Raw genomic sequence first — 14,696 nt, forward strand, 5'->3', positions numbered from 1 at the left:
TAATTTTTTTCTTGATAGCTGAATACTGTGTACAAGGAACTGCTGTAGTAGGATTGCTCACAGTAATGTAGCGGTGACGTATAGGGTAGGGCATGCGTTCTCCAGTCGTGTGATTAGTTATCTGTCTTTTAGTGGGCCTGTTCAGGGCCTGAGCCCTGAACGTCAGGCGTGCTTTTCACGTGAGCATCCTGTATGTGGGACAGGATAGTTAAACTGGCCTGGAATTATTTCCTTCCAGTACTCGGAAGGATAAAGCTGACTAAACTTGGGTACTTCCATCCCTCTTTCAGTTAACCTCTGGTGTGATCCTTTCTTGTTGGGCTTTGGTTAATTTCTCTTGAGGGCAGATCTTTTAAGGACAGAATATTCTGATGTATTTTAAAGTTTCCTTGATATCTCTGACAGTAATCAGTTTCCTAATTATTCGAGTTATTCCTAGACTCTCAGTTCTATTGTCTGTCTATTGACTGATCTATGTCTGTGCCAGTGTTACATCATCTTGGTTATTACAGTTTTCCCTAAAATTTCAAACGAGAAATTGAGAATCTTCTAAATTTATTTTTCTTCAATTTTTTTCTGTTTTGGCCATTCCAGGTTTCAATTTTCATATGAATTTTAGTTCAATTTATGCAAAGAAAGCTGCTGATATTCCAATGATTTTGTTTCACTTTATAAGTAGCTATACCATTAAAAAAATAGTATTATTTTCTTTTTTTGTTTTTTCTTTTGAAAGCAAATAAAATTTTCATCTTCTCAAGCTGCTCCAAGATCATTTGAATGCTGCCATCATTACTTTTTGTTTTATTATGAAATCTTCCAGTGAATTAAAGAGTGTTCTTTCCTCATACTGTCTTTATGCACCAAGAATAGAAATTTTTTTTTCTTATTTGTGATTACAAACAATAATTTTCCTTGGAAGTTAAGGGTCTTGAGATGTTTCCTAATGTCAGAACAAGTATTTGATAGTTTGTGGACTAGAAAAACTAACCCCTAGGCTGGGGATTTAGCTCAGCAGCACAAGCGCCTGCCTGGCAAGCTGCAAGGGTCATAAGTTTGATCCCTTGTGCCAATAAATAATCAAATACATTTTTTAAAAATTAAAAAAGAAAAACTAACCCCTAGAACTCTTGGGTAGAATAGTAGAGTTTACCAAGAGCTGTGTATCTCCAAGGATGTAATCTTAGAATCTTATTATAATCAAATTGACTGAAAATATCTGACATGATTATTATTCTTTTAGCAACAGAATTATTTTCTAAATAGCTTACTTTAGGATTGTTTTTAAATGTCAGTAGTCTACCAAATAGAGCAATCAGAATATGACACATGACTTTTTTTTACTGCAGTAAAAAGAACAAAATTAAATTTCCAGACGTTAATTTAGATTGGAGAATGCATGGAGGCACCAAGGCACTAAGTAAATATGGGTTGAATGGGAGATGGGGGAAGAAAACACCTATATGAATCATTGCTTTTTAAGCCAGGCCCCTGCCTTACAGATGATTCTAGTTAATTCCTCAATTCAAAAGGATAAACCCTGCTTTCAGGTTAGATTGTTTTTCAGTGTTTTCAATCTCTTAAAGGATAACTTGAGAGTTTCACATTTTTACAGTGTTTATGTCATGGTTGGTGCCGATGTCCCATTTTCTTCTTGTTTACGAGAAGTTGAAAATCCACAGAATCAATTGAGATGCAGCCAAGAAATGGAGCCTGTAATAACCTGCGATAAAAAGTTTCGCACTCAGTTTTACATTGACTGGTGCAAAATTTCACTGGTGAGTTTCCATTTAATTTTGGTTTTGCAAATGTCCTTTGGAATGGCATAGTGGAAGATAACATGGGACTGAAACCTGAAGATAACATGCGACTGAAAAAGCCCCAATTTGCTTTAACTGCAGTGAGCTTCCTTGACTTTACAGATTTGGTTACTTCATTGATAGTGAATTCATTTAGGAGAAGGTATCTCCACCTTTGTACTCCCTCTACCCTGGATTAGTGGCCAGGGCTGGCTTAGCATGGTAGGTGGTCCAGATGAGCCTGTTGGACACATAGGTGCTGTTAAATCAGCACAAATGAGGAATTCGTGTGGTCTGTGCGGAAAGCCTCTTGCAAGTGGGCAGCCTGTCCCTCACTTTAGTAGATGAGAACAGAGAGCAACAGTACGTCTCAATATAAACCACCACTAACTATTCTGTGATTTAGTGTCCTACAAACTTAACTTGTAGAAAAAGATTAAGGGACAAGAACTAATTCCCAGTTAAGGGTCTTATAGTCTTAAGAATAAATTTATAAGGATTATGTTTTTTCTATACCACTTTTTAATTTGTATGCTACAAGATAGAATAAAATGTAAGCAACATTTATATGTAAGATGTGTATAACATTTTTAGATATTTACATTTAATATTTTAAGTATATATCCATGTATATATTTTGATACCAATATCTGAAAAATAGGAAAGTTGTTTTAATTCTGTAGTGACCTTTAATTTACACTTCAGTCTGTTTTCTGTGATTGGTGGTGAGTAAATGAGATCCAAGTCTAAGGCTGACATTTGAACAAAGTGATTGACACTGAAACACAACCATCACATCTCTAAGCCAACTGCAGGCAGCTTTCCAGGATCCAGGACACTTCACAACTCAGTGGCTTTGTGCCCGGGACTCCTCTCCTTTCCTTTGCATCTTTAAAAACTAGTGCCCCATCTTTATCTTTTGAAATCAAGCAAAATTATTTTGTTGGGCTGCATGTGCACTAGAGTTGGATATATAAAGCTCATAATTCCTGTTGTGGTGCTAATCATATAAGGGCGTGAAAAGCAGCCATGATTATAGCTTAAACAGACTCCTCTATTTAGATGCCTCAGGAAGTGACAGACCTGGCCTACAATGCTTCACTTAGATTTGTCCTGTAGCCTTTATGTTTGAGAATATTATTTAATTTCTAGAAGTTTAAAAATGAATACTATCTAATTTCTAGAAGTTGAAAAATTAAGATTTTAGTTTCTGTTGTTGAGGCTTTATAAATGGAAAGGCTGGGAATTTTCATTTTTTTCAGTTTTACATGTACTGATTTATATGCTACAGCGTACCACAAAAAATGCAGGGGACTTAAGTTCGAATGGAATAATAAATATAAGTAAAATATTAAATGTGGAAAAATTGGGACCTATATACTACTAAAAAAGGAGATGTAAGATCATTAAACTTCAAATGTCCAGAACGAAACAAGAAATTTCATCAGTTATTCAGTTCTAAAAAACACAGACTATCAATTTCTTGGCAGAAAAGTCAAGATTTTACTGGCATTGAATAACAGAATCCGAGTGGACTTTTCTGGGAGATGATACTGAGTAATGCCACACGTAATGCTTCCTGGCATACTTTTGGTGGCAAATATAACAAATTTCACATGGCAACACATGTGACAAATCTATGACCACAAATGTAACAAATTTCACATGATGACATTTTTAGTGTCCTTTAATAAAAACCTTAGTAGTTAAATGCAACTTGTGAAAGCAGTTCAAAAATTGAAATTGTTTTTGGAGACAGGGTCTCACTGTGCATTTTAGGGTGAACTCAAACTCACTGTGTAGCCCTGGCTGACCTGGAACTCGTGGCAGTCCCCAGCCTTAGCCTCTCAAATGCTGAGGTTAGAGCCATGCACTACTATGCAATAAAAGCAGTTCAGTTAACTTGGAAGTAAATTGACATAGTACAAGTGTGCATTTTTTATCATATGATCAAATTCAGCAGAAGTATAGCATTGAATGGGTTCCATGTTCCTTCAGCTGTCTTCTCTGAATATCACGTCTCCCTGTTGAATGGCAGGCAGAATGAGGAATAGTACATTTTGAAATTGTCCCCTTTTTGTTTTGTTCTCCACTTTCACTAATTTTGAGAACCGTATCTGCATACCCTTTTATCAGGCCTTCTGTGGCTTATTAACATCACACTGGAAGTTTATCACTAAAGAGCCAAGAAATTTACATAGCAATATGAAAGACTTCTGTTTTGGGGAGAAGAACACAAAACCACTACATATGTATTTATATTATGTATATATACACACATGTGTAAATTAGCTATAGTGTAGGGAGGACAGGAAAAATTGCCAAAGATAGAATTAGCCTTTTACATTCATTCATTGCCTTTTCCTAGCTCCAATAAATAACTGCAGATTTAAAGTGATAAATCAGTCTGAAAAGATGGACTTCTAAGAGAATTTGTCAAAGAATGCTTTGTTGTATCCAGAACTTAAAGTCACATAATGTTTGCAGCTATGAATTTACTGTGTAATTGTCTTCTTTCGTATCAGGTTGACAAAACAAAGCAAGTGTCCACCTATCAGGAAGTGATCCGCGGAGAGGGAATTTTACCTGATGGTGGAGAGTACAAACCCCCTTCTGATTCTTTGAAAAGCAGAGACTATTACACGGATTTCCTAATTACACTGGCTGTGCCCTCGGCAGTAGCACTGGTCCTCTTTCTAATACTTGCTTATATCATGTGCTGCCGACGGGAAGGAGTGTGAGTACTTTCAAACACTAATAAAGCATTAGAGAGCCTGCTGAGACAACAACACAGAGGATTCCATTAAAAGCAGAGTTTCATTTAGTTCATAAAACACTCAATAAATGAATTGAAATTGTGTTCAAGTCCAACTGTAGAACTTTATTCCTTTAAAGTGAATTAAAATAGTTTTGAATCTAGTAAATCAAATTAGGAGCCATAATTACTTTATTCAAATATTATTAAGGCTAGATGTAAATTCATGCTGGAAAAACAGTCCCAGGAATAATTGAGGCTAGATACTTTGGTTGCACAAGCAATCTTGTGTGAGCAGAGACTGTGGAATCTATTGACATGGTAATTGCACTTTAAATAAATAAATTGTTCTAGTCAGTTTTATCAGAAGTGATGGTCAGAATTCTTCCTGAAGTCATTCTGCTGTCAAACAGGGTGTCACAATCTAAATGCTTGAAATATATTTTAAAAAATAACTAAAGAGTAAATTAATGAAAATAAGGTATAATTTGAGTAATGAGTCTTCACTTCATGAATAGTTAGTACTTTCAGGACATCTATGTCAATTAAGATAATCTCCTGAGATTATCTGGAAGTCAGGGTAACAAAGCAAAGGCTAAAAAATTAATAAAGCAGCAAGTAACAAATTCTTCCATTTTTACATGTAGCCTGATTTCATTATGTCATGAAATTTATTTTAATCAAGAGCTTGATTCTTAATCTCCATTTTTTCCATTTTTTGTGCATTCTCATCAGTATTCCATTGCTGTATGTGTACTCATCCAAGTAATATCATCAACCTGGTGGCAGATGCTGCCTGGTTGTGTTTAAAAGTAACAGCATCAGCATTTCCACATCATGCAATGTCCCATGAGCATATAGTCTTAATGTTCCAAATATCAATGCTATTATTTAATTCATAAATTTTGTTTTGTTTCTAGGGAAAAGAGAAACATGCAAACACCAGAGTAAGTGTCTTCTTTCCTGTTATTTATCATTTTTCCACTTCTCAGTTGCCCATCACGCTCCTTACATGTTTGTCATGCTTTTATTCATTCATCATCTTTCATAGTTTATTTCATAAATGTGAAAGCTGCTTACTAAATAGAGACATATAGGAGGGATAGAAACTAAAACTAAAAAGGGTTTGAAAATCAAGTATACCTAGATAAAAATTAAACCTAAAATATTTCAGGTTCAGAATATTAACTTGCCATTTGTATTATGTGATTTCCCAATCTGCATTTCTATAAACCAGAGAACAGATGAAAAGAACTTTCATACCAGTTTTCCTGAATCTTCAGTAATAACCTACCATTAAATGAAACTTCTGTGAGTATTTATAAATATGCCCCATCAAAAGCAACAGTACAAAACTATGGTAGTTTTATCTTAATCATAGAAAATAAATAGAAAACTAATTTGTTCCGCAGGGCTGTAATATTAACACAATGCTTTGTAGCTTAGTTTAATTTGAGATTTGTGTACTTAAAAACCAATTTTGAATTTCAATTTTGCTATATTCAAAGTATGGGAGATGGATATCTTCCTGAAATAGCTTGTAGAACGCCCATAATGCAATAATGTCTTGTGATTTTAAAAGAAAAAATAATTTTACATTTTTTTCAAATTGATGACCCATCGGGCTAATCCATGATTTTAAGTATATGTTGTTTATTTTTTTCTTTTGGTGTAGTATTCAACTAGTCCATCACAGTGCTATTCAGAAGTCTACCAAGGAGCTCCGAGATATGTCCAAGAATAGAGAGATAGCATGGCCCCTATCAACACTTCCTGTGTTCCACCCAGTGACTGGGGAAATCATTCCCCCTCTCCACGCAGACTCCTACGATGGTACTAGCATGCCACTGATGCAAACACAGCAGTAAGTATCCACTTGTAGCCATGATTAGCAGTGTGCATGCATAATTTTATTTATGTCTATAAAGACCAAGCTTTTGGTTGTTGTTACTTTTGTTTGTATGTTTATAACTAGAAGAGAAAATACCATTAGGTAATTGCTAAGTTAACGCCTTACCCCACTGGCCTGAAACAAATACAGTAGAATTACTGTTAGGAAATTCTTTTTGTTTTGTTTTGTTTTTGTTCACTAATCCAAACAAGACCCCATTTTTCTTAGTATCTAAGAAAGTAATAATAAACCATCCTATATGCTTCCTTAAGGATGAGTTAATTGTAAAAAGAGAAACTAGAGCATGACAAAAATAACTTTTTGGAGATGTTAGAATTACTTGGTTTTGTTAATCTTTTTTAGTTATCACAAATCTATGTAATAAAACTTTTTCAGGATAGAGGGATTTTAGTTTTTATATGATCTTGCTTGTATATCAAAATGAGCAGTTTCAATTTGGGCTACAAACATGTATTTTTTTGGTGCAACCTTCTATATTGCTGAAAGACCATTGTCAGAAGGCCTAGAAGAGGACTCTGTAAGGGTTAGGGATAGGACAGGAGGTTGAGGAGCTTATGTGCCCAGAAGCGAAATTGTGATACATGAAATAGTGGATAAAACTGTCATTTACTTTTAAGAAGATGGCTCTTTTTTTTTTTTACTCTTAAGCACTGGATATCACAAAGTTACTTTTGAGGTCCTTATTTTCAAAGTAAATGAAAAAGCTATACAGGAAAGTTTCTCTCTCTCTCTCTCTCTCTCTCTCTCTCTCCTTCTCCACATGTACACACCTTAGAATGTGATATAAAAGTAAATGCTGTTTAGAATTTTTATCTGGAGGGGCTGTGAGTATAGCTTCTTGGTAGAACACCTAAATACGCAAGGCCCAGTGTTCAGTCGCCAGTGTTCAGTGTACCACTGAAATGTTTACAGGTATGTTTCAAAACTACAGGAAACAGAACTGAGAAACATGCTGCATACAAACCTATTCCCACTGAGAGTCTTATTTTTTCCTTAGGTAAGATATATGTGATAATGTAAAAATTAAATAATAACTAAAATGAGTAATATAAGCAATCATCTTAGAAAAACTTGCTCATAAAAATACCTAGGAATCCAAAAATATAAATATTCTCTTAATATGCTCTAACATCAGTTTCTCAGGGTTGTGTAGGCCAGGGATGTGTGTGTGTGTGAGTGTGTGTGAGTGTGTGTGTGTGTGTGTGTGTGTTTGTGTGTAATTCATTCAGAATCTTTCAGTGGTAAAGGGAAATTATATATATAAAAGTTCGGATTTGGAAATAATATTACACTAGAGATAAATTTTACAGTTAGTTGTAGTGAATGAAAAACTTGGATTTCTGTACTCTCTACTGGTCAGTGGCTCAACTGTTGCAAGTTATCATGATACTCCATTCACTTAGAAGTAAACACTGATGAGATACATCAGTAAAATTTTGGGAATATTACAATACACAATTTAGCAATCTTTCCTACCTTTTTGAGATGAAAATTGTGAGTGACCCCTACATTCACCTTCAAAATGAAAAGAATTTTTACTTTAAGACTAGCTTGTATTGTTCAGTGTACCACTGAAATGTTTACAGGTATGTTTCAAAAATGAAGTAGTCAAATATACTTGGAAACCAGGTTTTGTTTGTGTGTTTCTTAAGTTACAAAAGTTCTTTGGAACATCTTGTGTGTTGATGTATTTTGTGACTCTCTGGGAAAAGGTCAGAATAACTAACTTTTCAGAGAACAATTTGGAAAATGCTTCTACTGACAAGATAACAATGCTATAACATTAGAATACAAAGCTGTTGTAATGAGTTAGAGGATGTGAAAGCATTTTTCAGTAAAACTTGCTGGTGAAGATTAGGGAGGAAAAAAGGCTGTGTCATTGTTTAAAATAATTCTTTTAAAACCAGCTTCTGAAAAATTGTTTTGATTTCCTGTGGTTAGCATTCTGCAGTGTTGCTCCTAATATACAAACAAAATAAAATTTCCTGTCTAGTTTACAACCAAGTGCAACTTTCTGGTCCTTCCATAACCCCATCAAAACTGTCATTATGTTGATCAGACCTATTTGCAGTTATTATGGTGAACTTGGAACAATTTCAACTTATGTGTGTTTTTAAGCCCAGAAAACCTTCCTATTATTTCAATTCCTGCTAATGGAGAAGCTCCATTAACTGGTAGTTCTATATAAATAGGGTACATAGATAATTGATGATGTTCACAGTGATTATTCAGAGGCGCTACAGGATCATCAAGTGCGCCTGACTCATCAGAGGAAAATTAAATTACATTTGGTGTCGTTTCAGTGTTGAGTGTATCCCCTTTATCTTTCTTTTATTCTTGGAAATGGATAATATGTGCACAGTCTCTATGGTAACTCCCAATAAGCCAGAATATGTGATTAACCTCATTTTCCAACCATGCCACATAATAAGAAATTTATTGTACCAGGTTCATCATAGCTGTCCTTTATGCAAATTCAACTTTTACAATTTAAAAAACATAGTTTTTTAAAGTTTTATTTCAGCTCTAAATAGACACATATAAATATTTTGGTCTTTTGGATAGAGCTGAACTTTCAAGTTTAAAGTGTGATATTATATTTGATAAGGCATTATAGTACTTTATTATCATCAGGTATATGCTTGGGTAATGCTGCTTTGTACCTACTAGTTAACCCTCCCTAAGGGGTGTGCATTTCACCTTCACATAGTAACACTACGTGTACATTCATAAATAATTCCCCAGCTATGGACTTCATGTTTATTCTTCAGACTTAGCACCAGAAACATTTGAGCATAAGAACATGGTTGAACATTTATGTGGGCTTCTAAAGAAGACTCATAAAGGTTTAAAACTTTGGTTCAGAGCTACATAGACTTTAGTTTGGTCTTTTAAACACTTGATCCCCCTCAAAGGTGTAGAGGAGTTTCAACCACTGTGTAATGAGGGACCACCGCCGTTTTCAGTTACACTATTTTCTTATGGTAGAATATTTCACAGATCTCCAGACTGGCAACATAAATTATCCAGCTTAAAAAAAAGTTTAATCTTTTATAGATAATAAATTTGAGACCTGATAAGAGACAAAACTAAATTACATCAGCACTGCGATAGGATTATTTACCTATACTGATACCTTCTAAGGGACTGATAGGGTGATCATTGACTATCGATGCATCTCTGATCGACTATATGCACAAAGTAAATACAGAGCTAGAAGAAAGAAAAGTCAGAGTAGAACTGGGAGGCAGAACGCTTACTCCAAAAGGAGTGGCTTCCTTTTGTACAGGGTTCATTTTGCTTTTCACATCATGGACAATGTAAATAAATAGGCTATTAAATTATCATAGTCTAGAAACGTAAGCTTGGTAAAATTCAATCTTTGCTAATGTATTCTTTAACATATATTTCTAAATTGTGGGATAATTTTAGAGAGAGGTACAGGAAATTTTCAAAAATTATATGGGAGTTCTCAGATACTGTTGACCGGTTCTTTACATCAACACCTTGTAGTATCATAGTGCATACAGCATCACCCAGGGTTGATCATTACCATTAGCTTCACTCAGATTTCACTAGTTTTCATACATATCAATGTTATTTTTCTGTTGCAAAATTCTGTCTAGGATAAAATCATCATCATATGTCCTTATTTTCTTCTGTCCTGAACCGTTTCTTACACCTTCCTTGCGTCCCATGACCTGGGTAGCATTAAGAAGCTGTATACAGGTGTTCCGTAGACTGCCACCCATTGCCTTCCCTGGTCAGTCTTTCTCCTCTGCACTTAGTTCTGCCTTTGTAGCTCAGTGACTAAATATTAACTTGGTAGTAGGAAGAATATTTTTCTTCTCTACGGGCAATTCCTTTATTGCAGTTTATTTCCATAAATCATATTTTAGTGTATTCTTAAATGTAAACGGCCTTTTCCCAAAGAATCATTGTTGTGATTGAGGTTTATATTTGTGGCCCAAAACATCAAAAGCCCATCACAGATTGGTAGGTATACCTGAAAGATAAACCTTTCTAATTATTTAAATGAAAAATATTTAAGTCATAGAATTTTAAGTCGTAGTTGATAATCTAGTTATTCCCTTTTTTCTCTTTTCTTTTTGGTCTTTTTCGTTTTTATCGGTACTAGGGATCGAACTCACGACTGCCTGCTTGCAAGGCAGGTACTTATGCCACTGAGCTAAATCCCCAGCCCCAATAATCTAGTTATTCCCAAACTGCATTCCATATCACTACCCAGAGCATATCCTAAGGAGCTGAACGTGGAGATTTGGAGCATGGTAGAATATGTTTTAGGAGAACAACAATAGCAACAACAACAACAACAAAACAGTTGAGAATCCCTGATTTAAAGGATTTAACATTTTAAGATGGGGTATCTAGAAAATCCAGTATTTCTGATGGGGAGTACACTTTTCCACACCTCTTTAAATTTCCTAAAGAAAATGTTGTAGAGAAGAAATTAGTGCTAATCAGAAGGTAATGCCTCAATGCTAAACGTTAGAAAGTGAAAAATCACTTGGAAAGTGTAATCAGTTTGTAATTTTATGCTTTGGGAAATGATGTTGACAAGAAGATCCCAAATATTCAATTTTCTAAAAAAATAAATGAATTATTAAATTTGTGAGGAATTACGTTGCCTTTTAGGAAGAAATTCTGCCTCATTATTGTTTTCTTATAGTGACAGGGACATGGGTTGATTTTTTTTGTGAGTAGAAAGGATCTTTATAGAAGACCTATAAAAGGTAATGAATGAATAATGCAGGAAAGTAACCCACATATTTTTCATGAAGATTTTAATTGGCTATTCAAAATTTTTGCTTATTCGTTACATTAAACATAATACCTAATCCGGGATAATTGGGTGTCCCTATAACAGGAGGTAGGTTGTACTTAATCTTTTGAAATTTAACAAGTACAAAAGTAGAATTAAGTATTCTAATTAAAGATAATAACTAATCATTTTAACTTTTATTTAAGTATTTTTCCTTTTATCTTCCCTTTGGTAATAATGAACACCAACTGGAAGGTAAAATTCCATAAATAAGAAATTAACGTTTAATAAAAGTGTCAGTCTGAAAAGACTGTTTTGGGGGACCAAGATAGTGGCTCCCTGTTGACAAGAGCTGTCAAGAGCCAGAGATTTTTAATATTCTTTTTTAATCCAATGAGTGTATACTGCAAGTGATGTGTACAATATTGCAATATTACAATATTTATGGATTTTGTTTCTATAAGTTTAACTGCATTGATTTAAAACTGTGATAGATTTACCTTGGCTTTATACAATCTGAGGTAAAAAAAGAAAGTCTCTTTTTGCAGCATGTAGAATACTACATTGATTATAGTTAAAATTCAGGTTTCAAGATTTGAAATTAAGATGCTTCCAATTTTTTGTGACCTTTTTCTGTCTGTCTTCCTTTCCTTCCAGCAGATAATGGCCAGATTTCTCAGCAAAAGTGCTTGTAGGCCAGAGCTGAGCATGTTAGTGTAAACCTATAATCCCAGCTACTTGGAGACTGAGGCAGGAAGATGACAGGTTCAGAGCCAACCTGGGCATGGATAAAGAAGCCCTCTATCAAAGTAAAATTTTCAAAGGGAGGGAATGTAGCTTAGTGGGAGAGTTCTTGCCTAGGATATATGAGTCCTTGGGTTCAAAACCAAAATAATTAAATGTCCAAGTCATCATTTATCTTATTTAAGAGAAAAAAGATACAGAAAAGCAAAACAAAAAGCAAAAGAAACAAACAACAAAAACCCAAAACAGTAACAGTATAGGTTTTCAAAACAAGGTGATAGGAACTTAACAATTGTTGTAAAGTTGCATATTGTTACTTTCAAAAGGCTTGCTTAGAATAACAGATACAGACATGCAAAAACAGACATAAATTTATATATATATATGTGTATATATACACATATATATATATACTTAAGATAACAAAGATGACTATACTACTAATTCTATAAGTTCTTGGAAAAGAATGGTTAATACTCATATGATTAGATCAAATCGTTTTTAGAGAAAAATTGTGGCAATATCAGTTTTGCTGTAAAAACAGAAAATTCCCAAATTATATATTTCTTATTGTTAAATGTCTCCATCCTATGTTCAAAGAGTTTTTTTGTATTCCACATAACTAATATCATTTTCCTTCAACTCTGGCATAGATTTTGTGGCCTTATGCAAATCAGTTTGCTTTCAAAGCTTCAAACAAGTAACACTGTAATCAGGAGGTAATCATCCACCTTACCCATAGAATTACTCTTCAGGGTATCGAAGAACATCAAATTACCTTGGAAGAATTTTACAAGTAACAAATAATTGTACACTCCCCCCAAATCACTTCTTTCTTAATTTGTGAGTTATTACCTTTGCTTTCTCAAAGAATGAGGTTGGAGTAGTGACTAATTTATACAACGTTCTATTTAAATGCTTGTAATGAATAGCAATAAAATCAGAAAAATAATTATTGCTAGTAATTCAGGGGATTACAGTTTTCTTAACTTTCTATGTAATGCCACAGTTTATACATTATAACCTTTGTTAGTCCATTAATAACTTAATTACTTTAAGTACTCTCATTTTAAGTACTCTCATGACTTGATTATGCTTCTTTCTTTGGAGAATTATAGTTTTCATTTGAAGCCAACCCCCTACTTCTGAATTTTCTGCATCTTAGCTCTACTAGAGCTCATTATAGTCACCTTTCTAATGTTTAGGTAAAAGTGCTCCTAAGAAGTAGCATCCTTTAACGCTTGAGTAAAATTTATAAGTTCATCTATGTCCATCCTGGATACATTATATTCTAATGTTCACTGGCTCACAGGTAGTCACAAGTTTGGGCAGCCACAAAGGTAGAGCTTTGTGTACACACCTTGAAAACTTGAGGGAAGTGGAATCTCAACGTTTATTTTTTTGCTGGTTGAGCATTTTTTTGTATACATAAGCCTGTTATTACTCTTCTAAAGTTTCAGGTGAAATCAAAGGAAACATATGTGTTTTGTTCAAATGTAGCCAACTATATATGTACTGTAGGTACTCTTAAGTCACCAAATCAGTGTAATACACATGATTACTTTCTTGTCCACCTTTTCTAGATTTCTTACTGGTCTATACGTACACCACTTTCTCAAGCAACCATCTCATCAACTAGCCAAACTCAATGTGATTTTGAAAGTCTAGTAATGTAGTGGAAGAGGAAAAATAGAGGCTAGAGAACCAGTGACAGGACTATGAGTGGATCAGTGGTTTCAACCAGTATTCCACAGAAGGATGTGCTGGATCAAGAAGAGAGGGAATTTCAACTGTCTCGCCCAAATGCTGATCTTAAACGTGAGGTAGTCTTGACCTAGGGCTTCTGAGAAACACGTGCCTTTGTTTTAGCAACTACTGCCTATGTGAGAACACTGAGGCTGTGTGTTTTCATGTTATGCTTTTTTTTGTTTTGTTTTTTGGTCAAAAATGATTTAATCTCTTAACAGGCTCAGTAGAGCTCAAGGTGATAGAGAATGAGGATGTGGTTTTGTGTGGGTATGTAGAATGAGTGCTGTATTTGGTTAGAATACAGAATGGACTGGATCAGTTATACCTGAGTAATTAAAATAAAGCACATCTTCTATCCACCCCAAAATGCTCATGTAATTGTATTTTGATTTTTGTAGTGAAGATGTTTGTTTTTCCATTTTTAAATTTAGAGCTTATTTTCTCTGTGTGTTTAAAAATTTACCTTTTTACTATTGTGATCAAAACCAATATAAATACAGTGTATGAAGTACTCAAAGAACAAACTCAAAGAAATACAGTACTCCCTTAGACCACATGAAAATATGTGATTAATACATAATAGCAAAAATGAATGTGATCATTGGGATAAATTATTAATTTCCTTAAGTTGAATTAGAATCAATTTTTATAAAAAGTAAAACAATTTCTTAACAAAATAGTAAGAACAACAATAGTTAATATACAAAACAGACTGTTATTATTTTCAAAGTAGTTTGTCAGAGTACAAGACATAGACAAAAAAAGATTCTTACAAAGAAGAAACTGATAAGCATAAGACTGTCTTTTCAGTGAACTAAGTGAAACTAGTAGCACAAATAAAACAAATTAGCATAGACACCCAAGTATTTCCAAAACAGCAGAATAGGTAACATGGTATAAAGTATATGAACTTCTCCCTACTTCCTGTGTATCAGTCATATATGTATTATATTAATA

General features: G+C 34.1%; 1 protein-coding gene across 6 annotated transcripts in view; it reads left to right on the forward strand.

The window, feature by feature from the left end:
• Sgce (sarcoglycan epsilon) overlaps positions 1-14,696 on the forward strand; it is a 69,855-nt gene that overhangs the window by 50,291 nt on the left and 4,868 nt on the right. For 3 of the 6 annotated variants that reach the window (XM_063242628.1, XM_063242617.1, XM_063242627.1), the window contains 4 exons: positions 1,613-1,775; positions 4,322-4,533; positions 5,472-5,498; positions 6,227-6,415. In XM_063242628.1, the coding sequence (XP_063098698.1) occupies positions 1,613-1,775; positions 4,322-4,533; positions 5,472-5,498; positions 6,227-6,415 (591 nt within the window). Of the gene's footprint in view, positions 1-1,612; positions 1,776-4,321; positions 4,534-5,471; positions 5,499-5,788; positions 5,863-6,226; positions 6,416-14,696 lie in introns of those variants that run through there. The other 3 variants (XM_063242632.1, XM_063242622.1, XM_063242636.1) reach the window with 2 other exon arrangements.

Source organism: Cavia porcellus, unplaced genomic scaffold, assembly GCF_034190915.1.
Source record: "Cavia porcellus strain 051 isolate PalLab524CR breed Dunkin Hartley unplaced genomic scaffold, mCavPor4.1 scaffold_2, whole genome shotgun sequence".
Lineage (NCBI taxonomy): Eukaryota > Metazoa > Chordata > Mammalia > Rodentia > Caviidae > Cavia > Cavia porcellus.